Source organism: Hippoglossus hippoglossus, chromosome 20 (assembly GCF_009819705.1).
Source record: "Hippoglossus hippoglossus isolate fHipHip1 chromosome 20, fHipHip1.pri, whole genome shotgun sequence".
Classification (NCBI taxonomy): Eukaryota; Metazoa; Chordata; class Actinopteri; order Pleuronectiformes; family Pleuronectidae; genus Hippoglossus; species Hippoglossus hippoglossus.
This window is the reverse complement of record NC_047170.1, coordinates 15,341,535-15,360,262: the sequence shown is the minus strand read 5'-3', so window position 1 is coordinate 15,360,262 and position 18,728 is coordinate 15,341,535. Positions and strand designations below refer to the sequence as shown.

General features: G+C 43.1%; 3 protein-coding genes across 8 annotated transcripts in view; 2 read left to right on the top strand and 1 right to left on the bottom strand.

Moving 5' to 3' along the window:
* The window catches only part of asap1b (ArfGAP with SH3 domain, ankyrin repeat and PH domain 1b), a 49,563-nt gene extending 48,006 nt beyond the window's left edge, over positions 1-1,557 (top strand). For all 6 annotated transcript variants that reach the window (XM_034572154.1, XM_034572150.1, XM_034572152.1 and 3 more), the window contains one exon: positions 199-1,557. In XM_034572154.1, coding sequence (XP_034428045.1) covers positions 199-273 — 75 coding nt within the window. In that variant the 3' untranslated portion in view covers positions 274-1,557. The remainder of the gene's footprint in view (positions 1-198) is intronic.
* Positions 1,558-2,508: 951 nt separating this feature from the next.
* si:dkey-37o8.1 (uncharacterized protein LOC407641 homolog) lies at positions 2,509-4,875 on the bottom strand. Its single transcript, XM_034572793.1, has 7 exons — positions 4,475-4,875; positions 4,220-4,399; positions 3,848-4,144; positions 3,629-3,779; positions 3,229-3,485; positions 2,922-3,156; positions 2,509-2,832 (listed from the first exon to the last, which is right to left on the bottom strand). The coding sequence occupies exons 1-7, from the start codon at positions 4,616-4,618 to the stop codon at positions 2,726-2,728; spliced, it is 1,371 nt and encodes a 456-aa protein (XP_034428684.1). The 5' UTR covers positions 4,619-4,875; the 3' UTR covers positions 2,509-2,725.
* Positions 4,876-5,935: 1,060 nt separating this feature from the next.
* Positions 5,936-18,728, top strand: part of fam49bb (family with sequence similarity 49 member Bb) — a 30,802-nt gene continuing 18,009 nt past the window's right edge. Inside the window, exons 1-2 of the mRNA XM_034572610.1 lie at positions 5,936-6,223; positions 15,142-15,233. The gene's annotated coding sequence lies outside the window, so the exon portion shown is untranslated. The remainder of the gene's footprint in view (positions 6,224-15,141; positions 15,234-18,728) is intronic.

Here is an 18,728-nt window from a genome sequence, read left to right as displayed (position 1 = left end):
GGGGAAGTGAGATCCGGTCACAAGTTGTCACAGGAGACACATTCAGGACACATTTTACTGTCACGTGTGGACAGACAAACTTTAAGCTCTCCACTTGTGAGAGAGATGTTCATACCAGGTCTGAACAGGGTCATAAACACACTTACTGCCAGATCATAATCTTTCCCTCACATACTAATACATGCTTTTTACTTCCAGATCGGGCACATTGAAGGAGATCCGGAAAGAAAGGGGGTGTTCCCCATGTCTTTTGTGCACATCCTGAGTGACTGACAGCCAGAGAGACTTGCACTACACCTCTCCCTGAATTGGGAGCTCCTGTAAATAGCGATCATTACACCTCTTGTCACATGATGAGTGTCTAAAGAAAAAAAAAAAAAACAACAACGAAGAAGAATTAACCCAAGAAGGATGATCTAGCCATGGATTCCTCATCCATGCTGTACAAAGAATGTGTGTATTCTTCCTCTACCAGTATTATCTTAACCCTATAGCACGGCTGTGACGAAGCCACTCTCAGAACCCTAGCACTTACCTAAAAAGTCTATGTTTATGCTGTTACTGTGTATATATGTATGTAAATATATATATTTGTGTGTGAGTGTATATACATGTTTTATTGTACAAAACATGTACCATTGCTCTCTGCCTGTCAGATTAAGCATCAGGGCGGTAGAGGTTGAGTTTTATCTGTATTCATTTTACTGGCCCTCTAAGTAACTATCAGCATATATTTCTGGAAAAAGGACAAATGAGAAAAGGAATGTGAAATAGGTCGCGTCACTATTCGTGTCTTGCATCCCTGTTTGCCACCAGAATAGACTGAAGGTGCCGGAGTCTCCCACTGATCTTTCATTAAATGTACTCCTCGTTCTTGCTTGCTTTGTGTGTGTGTACACGTATTCTGGTTGTTTTACAGTATAGAAACCTGCTGCTACTGTGTGGTGGAATATCGAAGCCTGTGGTTCACTGTAGGTCACTAATTTACTCCTTGTTACACTGTTCACTGTGTGTATGCTCCGTGTGTGTGAACTCTACTCCCATCTCCGCAGTGCTTTGACCTTTTCTGTGCATGGTGTAACAATGACTGGAATTGAGTGGAGTGCTGCGTTCTAAGACGCTCACCTCAGGGTTTGAAGAGCCACTATTAATTAAGCAGGACTCCACAAACAGTATCCTGTCGTTAAAAGCCACTATTAATAACAAGTACAGGAAACTCGACATCTTTAGCAATAACTTGATTTTCTGACAGGCTAGACGTTTCACACCAACCTGTGTTCACAGTTCAGTGTCTTGTAAAACCTCATGAGCTTGAATTTTTATTATTATTTTTTTGTTTGAGTCATGTAATATCATTCCACGTTACTGGATTCAGTACATTTCCAGGTTTGCCTGTGAACCAGAGATGTCTTTTAGATGAAGAGTGGACTTTGTAAAAGGGCTGGAGAGCCGATGTATTTTCACCCGGGTCCTCACTGACTTGCAGTTCTTCCCCATGTTAAGGAACAAACCCATCAAACCCATTGTATCATTAAAAGTGCTGTACTTCAACCCTCAGCCTGCTCCTTTAGTTTTCCTTGTACCGAGTGATTTCAAAGTGTCTTTGTCTCCCTGTGGAATTTCAAAACTCCAGCATTAGAGGGAAAAGTGTATTTTTCTAAGCAGCTTATTGGAGCAACTGTTCAAGATGGAGAAACAAGGGAAATGGTGATTTACAGTCTGCAGGATAATTAGCTCTCATATCTAAAGTAAACAAATCCAAGTTGTAGATTGTAACACATGACAAGTACTGTATCTCTTTTAGGCACATTTTAATTTGAACCCTTACGTTTCTATTCCACATTTCAGAGGGAAATCTTGTACTTTTATATTTCAGTAATTTCACTATTAAATTAAGGGTTTGGAATAAAATTACACGCAAAACCCTTCACACAAAAGCAATATCTTTTTCCACAGGTTTTAAATATCATTTCAGCCAAGAATTCAAAATTGAATTCATTCATTTTGTGCAACATTCATAATCTTAAGGAGCTTCACACAAAAAAGGTTGAGACCTAACAATATAGGGAGAGCAGAGATTTGGGCTGAATATAGTTGAGAAAAGAGAAGTGTAAAAGTTGTGTAGTAGAAAGTTTGCCTCTCATGACTCATTTATTTCAACACCTTGTTTCAAGGGACTCAGACATTTTAGGAAAACACTGAACTAAACTATTGTATATTAGTATATCTATTGTATATTGTAGAATTAGACAAACTTTTTAGAGTGCTATTGGTGCATCAGGTTTAGTAATCCAATAATGTCAGACTGAATCAGTCAAGGGACCATTACTTTCTTCATAATACCGAGTACTTGTATACCTGCATGCAGGACTGCAGTGCATTCACATTGTTGTGGTAGTAATAAGGTTTTGACATTTAACACAAGATATTGAAACTGAAGCTTTACTCTAGTTTCAGTTTTTCTATCCGACACCAGTTCAAGAGCAGATGAGTCAAAAGTCTGAAACGTGAACTTCAAATAATACTTTTATTATCTCGTCTCATTTCACATTTTAAACAAAGTACAACTCAACAGTATCTTTTGGATTTGATATCAACACAGGAATACTATACACTTCAAAACACAAAACAAATACTTTGTGTCAAAACACAAAGATTCAGTCCGAATAAAAATAACTGTACACATAAAGCAGTGATACCAAAATACTGGTAAACAGAAACTAACTCATTTACACACTTGGGCTTTGAGTGGTTTAGACCCATGGTCCTTCACCACTGACTTGATGACGCCGACAGCGACTGTCTGCTTCAGGTCTCTGGCTGCAAAGCGACCTGTGGAGCACAACAAACATGTTACACTTCAGAAGACGACAAGAGGGAGATTCATTTCACATAAAGACTCAAGTAGACTGACTCTGTACCTAAGGGAGGGTATGTGAAGAAGCTCTCCACACACATGGGCTTGATGGGAACCAGTCTGACTGTGGCAGCATCTCCCGACACCAGGGCCTGGGGATTATCCTCCAGCTTCTTGCCCGTGCGTCGGTCGAGCTTCTCCTTCAGCTCGGCGAAGCGACAGGTCACGTGGGTGGTGTGGCAGTCGAGGACCGGAGAGTATCCGGCCTTCACCTTCCCTGGATGGTTCAGGATAATCAACTGCAGACAGAAACACCATCAGGACAAGCAGACATTTTAATGGTTAAACATCTTGAGCTGCTTCGAACAGACCTGGGCCTCGAAGCTGCTGACATCAGATGGAGGGTCCTGCTGGGCGTTGCCGGCCACGTCCCCACGCCGCAGGTTCTTGACGGCCACATTCTTAATGTTGAAGCCAACATTGTGTCCTGGCAGGGCCGTCTGCATCCCCTGGTGGTGCATCTCAATGGACTTGACCTCGGCAGTGAGTTTGGCGGGGGAGAACATCAGGGTCATGCCGGGTTTGAGGATGCCTGTTTCAATCTTGCCCACCGGTACTGTCCCAACTCCTGGAGGCATGAACACAGAGCATTCAACAAGTTCCCTTCAAAATACTCACCTGACTCAGAGGGAATTAAGACGATCAATTAAGTCTGAGGCCTGGAAATCAAGAAGTTTTAATTCCAATTTAAATCAAATTAGTTTTCCTGACCTCCAATTTTGTAGACGTCCTGCAGAGGTAATCGAAGAGGCTTGTTGATGGTGCGCACAGGAGGCTGAATCGAGTCCAGAACTTCAAGGAGAGTTCTCCCACTTGAGTTCCCTTCCCTCCGTCGGACCTTCCAGCCTTGGAACCAGGGCATCTGCACAGACATCCATTTAACACATTGATATGTCACCTTATTGACTTCAAGCAAAATATGTCTTTTACCTTCTGGGTTGCGGTGATCATGTTCTCCCCAGTCCAGCCAGAGATGGGAACAAAGGGCACGGTCACGGGGTCGTACCCGATCTTCTTGAGGAAGCCGCTCACGCCACGCACCACCTCGTCGAAGCGCTTCTGGCAGTAAGGGGGCTCAGTCAGATCCATTTTGTTCACACAGACAATCATTTGTTTGACACCCAGGGTGTAAGCCAGCAAGGCGTGCTCTCTGGTCTGACCACTTCTCGATACACCGGCCTCAAACTCTCCTTTAGCTGCAGAGACCACCAGGAGGGCAACATCAGCCTGAAATCACAGTAGTGGTACATCATTAAAGAGTAAAAACACATATATGCCAACAGTAAATTCAGCGATTTCTACCTGTGATGTTCCGGTTATCATGTTCTTGATGAAGTCTCGATGGCCTGGAGCGTCAATTACTGTCATGGTGAACTTTTGTGTGTTGAATTTCAGCAGTGAAATATCGATGGTGATTCCACGCTCCCTCTCAGCCTTCAGCTTGTCCAGCACCCAGGCAAATTTGAAGGAACTCTTCCCCATCTGTAAAAAACACAACATTAGATGAGTTGTTTTCCAACATTTTAAACATTAGGTTTTAGGCCTTTTGTTCTTCACCTGTGCCGACGCCTTCTCAAACTTCTCCAGCTTCCTCTGATCGATGCCTCCACATTTGTAGACCAGGTGTCCGGTGGTGGTCGACTTGCCACTGTCGACGTGGCCAATGACCACCAGGTTGACGTGAGCCTTCTCTTTCACCATGGCTGAAAGTCAACTTGCTGAGCAAACAAACAATTTTCTCCTGAGATGCAACAACTGTGTGGACGTGTTCTGTAGCTGCTATCAAATAGGTGGGAACAGGCTCTTTGCACTGACTATATAAGCTCCAGGAGCCACTCGGAAGTCAGGTGTGCTGCATCATTAAGCTTGATTGGTGTCAGTCCAGTCCGCTGAGGAGTGACGCTGTTAAACAGTTTGGAAAGAAGGAGAATAAAATGCTGCAAAGCTTTAAAAAGCTTTTTTTCCCAGTTGTGTACAATAATGCAAAGTAAGAAATCGTGCAAATGTTCCAGCTCAAGCTTTAATCATTGTGCAGCGAGCACCTAGAGTCTGTTTGTCTTTTAAAGTCTCTGTGGATCATCTAATGAGCTCAAATTACAGCCAGGTGCTGTGGGTTTGGCAGGTGGAACTATTTCAAACAGCTTTAATAAGCAGCTTCTCGCTGTACATCAAACAAACTGTGATTAACCACAAAGAGAAAACGATCAGACAGGAGATAAAACGTGTTTTTAATTTGACACGAGCAGCTGTTTGTGGAGGTTTGACTGTGTTAAGCAGGAAAATCAAGAGGCGAGGAAACTGTTGTGTCATCAACAATGGTGCATCGCACTTCAGACAATAAAACTAATCACATGTTCTTGTTGCAAGGCTGCGTAACTTTTCCTGTTTTCTATGTATAACTTGTAGGATAAGTATTTTGAATGTCTGTATCACCAGCTGCTAACTTGTATAATATATATGCAACATCTATATCAGAAAAGACATTCCATTGTATTTTCTGATATAGATGTTGCATCACCAGAGATCACAAAGTTTGTGTCCATTCAAGCACAGGCTGTGATAAAATGTGTTCATTCACAACAATGCATTTTTCATTCATTCTTTTCAGCTGTTTATTATCCTGGGGGGGGGGGGACTTGGCTTTGAGTCAGGTGCACAAGATAAAAGACACAAAAACAAAACAATAATAATATGTACATGAATAGGAAAAGTACAGATGTGTTTGTAAAATGTTTCCTATGACATATTAAACAAAAGTACAACACCACAACAATTACATGGGGTTACCTGGGGTCAGAGAGTGTGTGTGTGTGTGTGTGTGTGTGTGTGTGTGTGTGTGTGTGTACATTAGAATAATATGACTCTGATAAAGAAGAGTCATATTATTATTATATATATATTATACATTAACTCGATTTATTTTTTTTAATTGTGTTTTAATTCGTGTCGGTATCGCTCCGCCACAGTAAGTAAACCGGGTTCTAACGGCCCTAATGAAAGCAGCGGTGACACATCGGTGGAGCGGGTCGGAGCGGGAGTGATCCGGTTCGAGTCACGGTTGGCTGGAACACCTCAGCGGGTCTGCGGCGCACGGGCGGGTCCGTCTTCCACTCCACTCCCGCCCCGCAGAGGTGACTCAAACCGAGCGCCCCCCCCCTCCGGCATCGACGCTCCACAACAAACCCGGAAGCAGCGGCCGCAGATCGCTTCTCTTCTCCGCTCGGCTCGCACCGCTGCTGGCTCCGAGCGAGGCGGCTTCCAGCTCCGTCGACCCCCCCCCCCCCATTCCCCCCAACCAGCATCCAGGTAAGAGAAACCATTAAACCCAGCGCCTCATTCCGCCTCCTCCGCCGCCGCCTCCTCCTCCTCCGCTGTCCACCGGTTGCCATTCACCGGAGCTTCTCCCTCACTTCTGTTCCTCGCTGGGGGAAGAAATGAATGGTGACTCAAAAAAAAAACGCGTGTGTCGAAACCAAACTGAGGTTTTTCTCTTTTTTTTATTGAATTTCACTTTAATTAGAAACGTCTGTTTTTTGGGGGTGTTTTCGATCACGTCCTCGGTTTGGAACCGTTAACTTCCTCTTTTCTTTTTTTTTTTAAGCCCAGCGGAAGGTTTCTCAAGGCGACACCGCCGGCGTACGTTTCTCCTTTATTTGGCCGGAGGCATTTGACTGTGACATGCCCCCGGCCCCCCGTGTGTCGGCCGCAGGCCACGTTTAAGTGGGCTCAGATTATCCAGACCCGCACCGTATGGTCCGGATTACGGCTGCTCGCTTCCAGGCGCTGGACGGGAGGCATCTTTAAAAGCTGCTTTAGAGGGAAATGAACCCGCTGACAGCCGCGACACGAAGCGGGTCTCCATAGAAGAGTCAATTCAAGAGTCAATTCAAGAGTCAATTCAAGAGTCAATTCAAGAGTCAAGACTTTCCACTGCCACTCAACTCGGGGTGTGTGGAATCTGCCTCAGCACATAGCAAGAAAAAGAAACAGAACACACAACCCCCCCTCCCCATAAAAACACATCACATAAAAGTAAATGCAGTAAAAACTAGTGCAATTAGAGTAGTGCCTCTTTAAAATACAATCAAATTCAGTGGTAGTTATTGCTTTGAGTTTGTAATAACTATACATGTGCAATAACTATTCACACGCACTCCATATAGTTAAAGCACATTTTAATCTATATAGTCTTTGTTTTGTATTGTATTTCATTTGACACCTTGCTTTTATTTAAATTTTACTTTGGCTATTGCACCGCCGAGCTGACTCGGTTTCTCTCAGTGTGCTGTTGACCCTGTGTTCATATGACAAATAAAACCTGGAACCAAAGAGCAGATGCAGGATTGAGGAGACATTTAGTGATTTGACTGTTTGGATGAGTAAAGTAAAAGTTTTCATTTCTGTCGATATGTTTGTGAAAGACTCAAATCAATCAGCTCAACAGCACAAAAACCCAAATAAATTTAGTTTACTTGTGTGTATAACACAGGAAATTGTTATCCACTGTTTATGCGAGAAAATGATCAAAATTATTTGACTATCCAATCAGCTAATTACTTTTCTGATTTGATAACTAGTGACTGTAGCTGTCAAATACACGTAGAGGAGTAGAAAGTGCAATATTTCCACGTGAGACGCTGTTTAAAGTTGCTTAAAATGGAAATATGTTCGGGCTGGTACCCCAACATTCTCCTCCAGTGCAGTAAATGTAATTAGTGCTATTCAACTACTGGGTCCCAGTATCTTCCAAGAGTCTTTATGTGGTCCACTAATAAAGCTGTCATTAGCTCGGATAACTATCTGACTGGAGTTAATTTGTTGTTTTGTGTTTGCATCACTTGTCTACACAACCATACAAGCAGAGAACGGAAGTGCGTGTTATTTCCTCCCTGCCGTGTTTCTGCAGACGTCCTGAAAGTGGAAGTGAAACGTTCAGAAAGACAGATTTGATGCAACGTCTGCGTGTAACTTGTCTCAGAGGTGTCACGCTTTCTGTTTGTGTGAATTGTGTGAGAGGCGAGTTAGGCCTATGATGAAGAGTCACTTTTTACTTCCTAATATTGGCCCCCCCCAGAAAATCCATATTGGTCAGACTCTCAAAAGGTCTCAATCCTTTTGTTGGTCATTAGAGTTTTCCCTCTTCCTTACATCTACACTTCATGTCTGCTCTCATAGTTTGATTCAGCGTCGCCCTGTAACTTTGGTCTGGAAACAACATGACACATACCCGACTTCTCCCACAGACGTAGGACTGGGAGACATGGTACGACTTGCTGTGCTGTGTCTCATTCTCTTTCTGCTGTGGTGTGAACAGATGTGAGATCAGTCCTAGCGACTTTTAAACTCAGTTTATTCTGAAGCGAACTGAATCCTTATTTTGATCCGTGTTGTATGGAAAACTCTGCAGCAGCAGTTACTCAGATTGCCAAAGTGAGAGGAAATGCCTCTTGCGACCAAAAGAGTGAAATCTGGTGTTGAGTATTTTGTGGCTTCAGGAAGTCACATGCAGGAGCTTTTTTTCTTTCTTCTCACGGCCGTGGTTTGTTAAACAAGCATGAAATGATTATGCACAACCTACTCCCCCATAAATCAGTCCAACGCAGGCAGAGGCATGCACGTTTGGTAGGCATGACCTTTCCGAGAAAATTCAACATTGATCGGATATTGTGTAATACAGAGCAAATGTCAGCTTCCAGGTAAGGAAATGGTTATTTCTATGTGTAAACATATCACTACTGGGTTATAATCTGGATGTAACCTTTTTTTTGCATTAGATTTAACTTTTATTCATGCTTAAATAACAGGAATAGACAAATGTTTAATTGTAGTCAAAATATCCTCATATTGTGCGAACGTAATACAGGTAAATTTGTATTAAACTGTATTTCCACCCACTGGGATCCTCTAAACCAGTAAAGTGAAGATCTTCCACATAGTGTCTTGAGCAAATGTCTTTTCTAGTTGGACCATCTGTAGACGCTGTAGCCGGGCTGATAACATGAGAGGAGAGGAAGCATAATGGTTGGTCATTTTAATTATTCATCAGGTTTCCAGGAGTCGTCTCAAGCACCTTTTAAGACCGAGCCGCTCAGACACTGTTATGTCCATCATTTTGTCTGTCTGTACATTGAAAAGGGAAAACAAACAGTCATGAGAATAAAACGTATGATTGCAATTATGCACCTTTTGTGTATTATCTGATTGGGACATTTTTCGAGTGGCGAGAACCATCTAATGCAGATCACTCGCCTGATCACCCCCTGTGTCGCTGAGACGCTGACTGGAGGTTGAGTTACTGTCGATATGAGCTTCAGTGATGTCTCCTGCTGACAGTCAGACGATTTAATATATTTCCGGCAGCAAATGGACACACACACACACACACACACACTGCATTTTGTCTAGCTGAGTCATTGCTGTAACACACATAGTTGATGTAACATTGGGGTCTGCAGCTTTGTGACATTCCAACCAGTTAACCATGTTAATTAACTATGCAGTGTTTATTTACCTTACTACCGTGCAAAGCTGTGATTGACCCACCTAACCTTGTTTCTCAGCTTTTTATTCAGTGCCAGCACAGTTGTTTCCCCTGCATCGTATTGGACTCATTTGATCTTTAGTAGGTTGACACAATAACAAGTTAACAACGGGCTCAAACACAAACCAGCAGTTCTCTGACGCAGTCCGCAAACGCAACTACATTTTAGTATTTACATGTTTTGCAAGGTTCGTGTTAGTCAGCGTGCTCGGCCAGGTGCTGCTGTGTCTTGGCTTTATACTGAACAGAGCTGTATTGATCTCTTTCCACCGCTTAATGCTGTTTGTGCAGTTGTTTGGATTTGACTTCCTCTGGCTGATTTGGCCTGTTCAGCATGTTTCTGAACATGATCGTGACACAGCTCATTTTAGATTATATGCTTTTTAAAGGCACTCGGCTTACAATTACAGAGACGGGTGATTTGTTCACTGTCGTGGAAGTTGTATTATTTGACAATTATAAAATAATCAGTCGTGGACTTCTCCTGCGTGATCTCATTTCCCTCTCGAGTGCACACGGTTCTCCCTCTTCTCTCACTGCTGCATGCCCACACTTGTCCTTAAGCAGATCATAGCTGATGTGATGACATTCGAGTCATTGGGAGAGGCCGACTGAGTCTCCCCCCCCCCCCCCTCAACCCCACACCCCGACACCACCTCACCCTTTGAGCAGGCCTGTGTTCCTGTACAGAGCAGAATTACTAGAGAGCTGAAATCTATTAAATATCTGACTCTGGATTCCTCGAAACAGTTAATTGACTGCTGTTGTTTGATCACCCTTAAATTATCCATCTGATCGTTATCTTTGTGCCACTTGTTTATTCTGTTCATATACCCATCTATTTATCTATTAGGGTTTATGGTATATGTTTTATGTATATGTATATGTTTTCATAGCATTTATGTCTAATGTGCTGCTGCTGTCTTAGCAATGACAATAGACTGTATATAAAGATCGAAGACATGATGGTGCCCCAAATGTGAAGCCAAATCATCTTGATCACCTCATGGTGGAGAGTCTGCATCAAAAAACTCAAAGTTCACATCAGATACAGAAACCTAAGACTGTTTCTGTCGTTCTTATCCCACTGATGTGTTCATGTGTCTGGTGAGTTTGGTTTCAATCTGTTATTTGATGCTATAAAAAACGGGGTGACACTGACTGGTCAAGCATGTGCATCTGCTGGACCTCTCTACTGCAGCTCCATCCCCCGATCGCTATTAGTCAGACTCTGGCTCCTAATGTGCAGGATGGCAGCGTTCGATTCCAAGATATTTCAAGCTTCATTTCTTGATAGTGTGATGAAGAAGAGACACGTCGTCGATCTTTATTTACAATGTCTGACCAGGACACTTGAGTGAAAGAGCTATTTAATCTCAGTGATGCTATTCAGCTTCTACAACAAATTTGCCATTGACGTTCTTCTCTCTTACATAAGAAAGCATATGGATTCAGAGAGAGTGCGTGTGAGTGGTTTGAATTCACAAAAGAGTCCATACTGTATGTGAGGAAGCATCGAGTGCTCCTGCTCCCTCCGTGCCATTCAGCCCACAAACAGATTTAGTCAACACTGTTTATTGCTGTTAAATGAGCAGAGCGAGATGTTCTAAAGCTGTGGAGGTCGTGTGTGTGTGTGTGTGTGTGTGTGTGTGTGTGTGTGTGTGTGTGTGTGTGTGTGTGTGTGTGTGTGTGTGTGTGTGTGTGTGTGTGTGTGTGTGTGTGTGTGTGTGTGTGTGTGTGTGTGTGTGTGTGTGTGTGTGCAGCCCTTGGCGGCGGCAGTAATATACTTTTGATGTATGTCTCTGATGTGTATGAATCACTGTGTGAGTGCTGGTTTGTGATCTGCTGTGCTGGTAGACTCGAGCATTCCTCTCAACTCTCTCACTTCCGCCCTGTGATGTTGGCTTATGTGAAGCCTTAAAGCATGTGCACGATGAGAGGAGAGAGAGAGCAGCAGTGTCGGATCCTTTTCTTCTTCCTCTTCGTTCCTTCTCCTGCAGGCAGCCAACAGGATGCTTTCATTTGTTGCTCCCTGTGTGCAACAGCAGCATCTTCGGAGTAAATGTGATAGGAAAAAGCCAAGTGGACTTTGTATTGAATCTCCCAACATTAGGCTATAAATAGCAAGGCCCACTCACAAGGGAAGAAAAGCAGTGACGTCTTTCACCTCCACCCCCCCCTACACCTTTCACACATGCAGTGAAAACAGTTCCAGGCTCAGATCGCAGAGAAGAGACATTTGTGTACAAGATTTGTTTGAAATCTTTTTTAAGCAAAATTCATGTAAATTAGTTAAATGTAAAGTGAGTTTCTTTTTCCAGCGAAAATGAATCCATCTCTACCTTGTTGATGCTTCTGTTGTAGCATGTTGAAGGAGGCAGGCATGACATCCTCATGTGGCCGCCCACACGTCTGTGGACACGTAGAGGAGGGTGTTGCCACAGATGGCCGACCAGCAGGAAATTAAGATTTTTTTTTTTTTGCATGAAACTGTTGCTGTGCTGCCCCCGCACCAAACCTTCATCCTCACACTCCTCATCGTGTTAAACAGTCACATAAACCCGGGGAGAAATTCTGTCCCACTTTTTAACTGCAACTGTGAGTTCATTAATATTTAACCATGTCTAGAACATTGTAAGCTGCTGATAAATGATTATAATTCTCCTTCTGGACAAAGATGCAGTGTTGTGGTGCAGGGCACAGGGCTCATTATTGAGGGTTTTTAATTGTTCAGGGAAAAAAAGTAATTTTAGATCTGTGATTAGTGGATTTAAATCTTGTTATTTTTGTATTAAATGGTTAAAGTCCAATCTCGCAATGTTTAAGAAAAGAAAAATACGTAAAATTTAAGCATATTGGCAAATGTAAGCGTAATTTTAATGGCAGTAACACTAACAAACAAACCTCTCTACCTCTGTGTGGTGATTGATTGTAATTGCTCGGCGTGCTGTGATGCATTTCTGTGTCCAGATGAGACGAGCGAGCCCTCCACAACTTATTTGTTGTGACATTTCAGTCCGAGCGTCTCCAGTCCACGGGTACAGAGCTGTGGGAGTTTTCTTAATGAAATGGTTTTCCACAGAGGCTCCGCTGTGCTCCGTTGGCTTCGGCACCTTCAGTCGATATCCCTCCTCGGTCCTCGGCTCTCGCTCGCCAGCAGGGGGAGGGGGGAGTACAAGTTGTCATGGCAACTTGAGTTTTAATGGAAGTTTTATTCAGTGGTGTTGAAACTCACACCACAAGGACGGATTTGTGTCCAAGTGCCTCGTGCTTTAATGCTGTACTGGCTGGTCTTCAATCCCTCAAACACACACACTTCATTTTTATAGCAACAGTAATGTCACATTTATTAGTGTTTTAAAAAGAGTCTTAAACATGTTATATGGGTCAGAACAGTCCCACCACAAAGTCAATTTAGTGGCGACTGTGGCGTTTTTGAATCGTATCACGGCAGACTGAGCTAATTTCAAGCAAAAGGTCAGTTTACGTTTTTTCTCAACAGTGTAAAGAGGAATATAAAGTGTGTGTTGGGAAACCTAATAAACCCTATGTATTCCATGTGCGGGACAAACGGACGGGCTCCACATATGGATCCTATTGATCACCTCAGGGTTCTCATCTACAGACGGACTCGACACATGTGTACCACACACACTCGGGAGCGGGCCCACACAAAACGATCGACCCCTTCATGTGGTACGATAGATAAAAGGCAAACGAATATCTGCGGCATGTCGACTTATTACTGCTCCTGCAAACTGTTTCAGCCCCTCGACATCATCTCTTGTACGCATCCTTCTCTGATCTCGTTTACGCGGAGCAGCTACTGTGCACACTCCCTGGAAGTGACTAATCAAAACAAGGAATTAAGTATTTGAAACAGCAGGATGTGAACATGTAGTTCAGTTTGATTGCTTCTGATCCTGTGGGATTAAAGCAGCGTCGGATCAGTCGTGCTGCTTTACTGATGTTTGTGAAAAGTGATTTTTAAAGCATGTTGAATATCAGATTTTCTTTTTTTTCATGTCATTGATCTATTGACCGACTTGGTCTTTTATTTAAATAGCTTCTTTTAAGTTTTTATTCCTGTAGGATGAAAAGCGTCGCATGTGACAAGCAGACGCCTCAGAGTTATTTGAAATGTTAAACAGTTACACTAGATAACTATGCTGGAGCTGAGTTTCCCCGATAGCCTGGATTTATCTGTTGCTTGGGGGCATGAGCAAAGTTGAATGACGACACACACACACACACACACACACACACACACACACATCATGTGGGGCTTTTTTGTCAGCAGTGAATGACAGTCCTCCTCCTCCTCGTATATATGTATAGTTGCTTTAAATGTTAATTTAGATTGTGGGAGTGAATTCTACAGAAGATGGAGGTATCAGGTCACCTCACATTTATTATGGAAGCTGTCATGAGCAGAGAGGGACTCGACTAAAACACCGCACGAAAAGCACCCATTTCTCGGTGCTATACAAATAAAATTGAATTAAATGACGCGAGCAAGGCATGTTGTTATTTTAATGATCTAGGCTTAATTGCTCTATTAATCTTGACTGTGAAGTTATAGTTTTCGCCATCATGAAGAACGTGATGCAGGAGAGTGGTTTAAAAATTCCGCTCCACATTCTGTAGGTTTAAACATTAACCTCTATTTGAGGGCTGATTTGGCCGCGTGTCACTGTGCCCTCCAGCTGAAGGCATGATGTGTGGCTGACTCCCATGACGCCCTGCCACAGATGTCACCCAGAAGCTCCCCGGTGACATGCCAGCTCTATCGGATCAAGAGCAGGCCGCGGCCAGTTTGCATGAAGGAAAGCTTCTGACTTTTTACGTTCAGAAGGGTTATTTTTTCCTGCTTTTATTTTTGTAGTTTTCACATTGTTGAATTCTCCGGCTGACCCCCCCACAGCCCTCTCACCATTCTTGTGGGTATTTGAAGTTTCAGGGTTTGAAGTCTGATCAGAGTCACGCATGACCAACATTGCAGCTATTGCCGTTCATTTGCATGCAAGCTGTCGAAAAGAGAGAAGTTCCTTGGTACTAGTGGTCTCACAGTCTGCTGAGCTTGTTCTCTGCACATCTTGTGAAACCAGCTTGTGGCTTTTAGAGAATGTGTTCAATCGGAAAACGGAAAATTGTGCGGTGATTTTTTTCCACTAGGTCCTGGCATTTGAAAGGTGTCTTTTAAACGACTTAATTAGTTCGCAGTTTGCATCGGTCGTCTTTTAAATGTCGGGTCGTAAACGTGAGCTGGGTTGAGTGTATTAAGTTATTGCGCTCGTACAGGAGGAAGCAGGGCGGCTTGCAGATAACCTGAAGTGAATCAGAGGAAGTGTTGCACAATAGGAAGTGGTGTATTTTTTTTTTTTATGCACAGCTATTTGTTCCATGTTTTTTTAACTCAGTCTGCACTTATGCCGTTCTCCCCAAGTTAGGCACAGCAGAACATAACGGCAAACCTTTTATTGCATCCTTACCATAACTGTTACAACTCTGGTTACTTTATTTCCCTCTCGTGTGTTTTTTATTGAGTTATAACAGATTGTCAGAGAGAAGTGAAATAACATGCGTGTGCAGGTTCTCTCTCGCTGTTTGCGCTGGGCCCTACTTTGTTATACTCCTGCGGAGAGTTTCATTTAGATGTCGTTTCTGTTGACCTGTGTTTCAGAGGCTGACATCTGCTGGAGGACTGTGACCCGGGGCCACCTGCCAGGCCAGGCCTCCCTGCTCCTGACTGACAGTCGCACAGCTCCACTGCTGGTGAGTCCTCCTACCACGCCTCACCTGTAAGCCGTGGGGAACGTTTGTTGTCGTACGATTGGTTCAGAAGTGGCTACAGCTATTATTACTGAGTAATCTGCGGATGGTTGTGTCAATTTATCCTTTATCTTAGTTTATATATGTAAATTTCAGAGAAACTTGAATATATTTGATGACTGTGACAAAGAAAAGCAGCAAACCCCCACAACTGAGAAGCTACAACTAAGTAATGTTTGAAAAATTCCGAGAACAATTAATGGAATATTAAGTAAGGAAGAGATCTCTTCACAACCAGTGTGAACAGGAGAATTTACTTATGACTTATAAGAGACTCAGGGTTCATACAAACATTCAAGTATTGTCCTAAGACCAACTTTACTGTTAATTTCAATGTCCAAGTCCATATGTTTCATATCAGTTCAAATCATCAATGAAAATTCTCCCATTGGTCTATTTTTATTATGTAAACCTCCAATCGGCGTGTCCAGATTGCATCTACTGCAACACAGTTACTGCTGATTTGGGTTTACGTGTCTATTTCTATCTATCCAAGGATTAAAATCATATCTGATCTTCATTTGAATTGACCGCAGCGCTGGAAAAAGCAGGTCACTGAGAGGAACAGACATAATTCTCTACATCCCTCTGGTTTGTGCGCCTGCATTTCTCCCATTGTTTCAGAAGGAATTTAGGTCATGAAGGACTTTGAATCGATGGAGGCATTTTTCTGTACATGGCTGTTGATACTTAGCTTTCTTTCCACTGCTGGTGTTTCCCGTGCTCGTGTGGGCTCAGTGCAGGTGGGAGGAGAAATCGTGGAACTGTTGTCTCACTTTGCTGTTTTAATACCCAGGTGGAGATATAGCTCTCTATGGACATTGTTCAGCAGCCTCAAGTCAAAAAATAGTCCTCGATCCTGACCCTTGATCTGGATCCGCACATAAATTGAATAGGTTCTTTCCTGACCCACACTGCATCCTTCCACCAAGTTTTGTGGTTATCCGTCCTACAGTTTTTGGGAAGTCCTGCTGTCAAACCAATGACCTGTGGGCAAAAACATAACCTCCTTGCTGCAGGTAATAAATAAAGTCATCATAAAAACAGTCGAAATGCAGTTTGAACATCTTTCTTTAACCTCTTGTTGTTCAGGCGTAATGTTCAGTGTTAAAATAAAAACAATTTAGCCTTTTTTTGCCACCAAGGATTAAAGATATTGAGCATAAATTCAGTTTTTAATCTCTGTGCTTGTACCTTGTGTGCACCAATACAGACAAATCGTTATGTAAGACCACCTGTGGTGCACCTATGCCTATTAATATCATCTTAATGTGCCGTGCTGTTGGTGCATGTGTAACACTGGCTCAGGGGATGAAGTGCATTGTGGGCTGTAAAAAGCAGCAGAGAGATGTACAGTAGGTGCTTCCTGCACCCCCCCTCCCCCCTCCCCAGGCCCAGTGTATTTATGTAACGACAGGGCGCCGGGTCACTGCTCACGACAAACTCTCAGCTCTCGACACTTCTTGTGCGATCACACACACTCCATGTTTTTTAATTTACATGCTGTTGAACTGTTGTGCCTCACAGAGAATTTGCATGTTTCTCATTTTAGAGCAGAGCATTTTAGAAATTTTGTTTCCTGTTCATGTTTCCCTTTCGCTTTCTTTTTCTTCCTTCTCTCACCTCAACCTATTACGACTCATCATTTCTCCCCTGTCTGTCTGCCTGCCTGTCTGTCCGTCCGCCCATCCCTGTTGTATTTTCTTCCTTGGAGATTGTCTCCATGACACACAGCTATCATTCCACTGGCTAAGCTCCTGTGCTTGAATGCTGCACCGTTTTGACAGCTTAGCCTCAGGTGGTTCATATATAGGATCACTAAGTCAGTGCATCCCCACCAGAGAACTGTGTGTGAGTGTCTATAGGCTAACACCAAGCTGCTGTGGTGCTCTGGTAAGACCCAAATCCATTCACGAAAATAGCCTGAACAACGAGCTATTTTAGTTAGCATGCAGTACACCAGCCTGTGGCGGTGCAGGCGAGCAGGAGACGCGTTGCATTATAAATGGAGAATGGAGCTGAGTTAATGCAGCGGGCCGAGTTTTGTGTGAATATGCACAGGATGGATTAGCTCACTAAGCCAAGGGGAGGTGAGCAGCCCGAGGAGAAGCTTTTCTTGGCTCTCCTGTTGCTGGGATCATAACCTGGTCAATACTGCCCCCAGCTGGCGGAGCCTGATATAGTGGATTTTGCACAGAAAATATAGAATTCACATTATGTTGAAAATCCTTGAGCAGAAAACAAAGTGAAAACCGTGCAGATTTATTAAAAAGGAAACACTGAAATATCAAATTGACATAAGTGTTCATACACTTTGCTTTGACACTTACAGTTAAGCTCAGATGCCTCCCATTTCCCATGATCTTATTTAACCGGTTACTACACCTTGATGAAGGAAACTGGCACTGCTCATCAATCCCATCCTAGAGGCGAAGCATAGTGGTGGTAGCATCGTAGTGTGGGGGTGTATTTCACTAGCAGCAAATTTAATTCAATTCAATTCAGCTTTCCCTCGATTTTGACCAGAGTACAGAGATATCCTTAAAAAGATCAGAGCCCCCAGGACCTTCCAACAGGACAGAGGATGTCCTTGAGTGGCCCAGGCAGAGCAGTGACCTGAACCCAATCTCTGTACAGACCTGAAAATAGCTCTCCACCGACGGCCCCCATCCCCCGTCTATCTGAGAAGGATGGTAGAAAAATCCCTAAACCCAGGTGTGCAAATCTTATTGCTAATCCCCGTCAAAGGTGCTTTCAACTAAGTTGTGAGGAAAGGGCCTGAATATTATGTCAATGTGATATTTCCATTTTTGGAAAAGATTAAAAAAGGATTATTTTTATTTTGGCATAAGGCTGCAACATTAGATGAAATTAAAATGGTCTGACTACTTTGTGAATTCACTGTAGATCGTTTTTTAGCTCTAAAATCAGTGATTTTCCAACAAATGCTATACCATTGATTACACTTCCAAACTAAAGGGGTGTCTTTGGCCTCTTTTAGGAGTTCACCTATGAAAAGACTTGGTTTTTTAGATAATGGAAATATCACTTGCTCCACTCTTGAGTCAGCATATGGAAAACGCCCCTGCTCCACTTCACCCTCACAGGCTGCATAGGTAATTTGAGATGATATGTCTAAGTGGGTGTAATATATGGAGTGGCTTGTTATGTCAGCTAAAAGCTCCCGGCTTCTCCTCAGTTATCTATTATTTATGCCTCTGGAGGGCTGACACTGGAACTTCCTGTCAAAGTTCCCTCCTGCAGCCGCACATGTTGGACATCCTGTCAAAGGGCAGATTACCATTAGATTTAGTCAATAATAATGTTGAATTCTCTCCCTTTTTATAAAATAACAATCCCCTATATCTCCTGAAGTGTCAGCATGTGAACACTGGGTGGAGCTCTTGGATCAGTCATTAATGCCACTGCTCATCCCAG

Bases quoted from the DNA above. Each gene is read 5' to 3' on its own strand.
- si:dkey-37o8.1 (XM_034572793.1), bottom strand. From the start codon at position 4,618: ATGGTGAAAGAGAAGGCTCACGTCAACCTGGTGGTCATTGGCCACGTC. The intron at 4,145-4,219 runs GTAGAAATCGCT...CTGTGATTTCAG, and splicing joins TGATAACCGGAACATCACAG to GCTGATGTTGCCCTCCTGGT. The intron at 3,780-3,847 runs GTAAAAGACATA...ATGTCTGTGCAG, and splicing joins TGATCACCGCAACCCAGAAG to ATGCCCTGGTTCCAAGGCTG.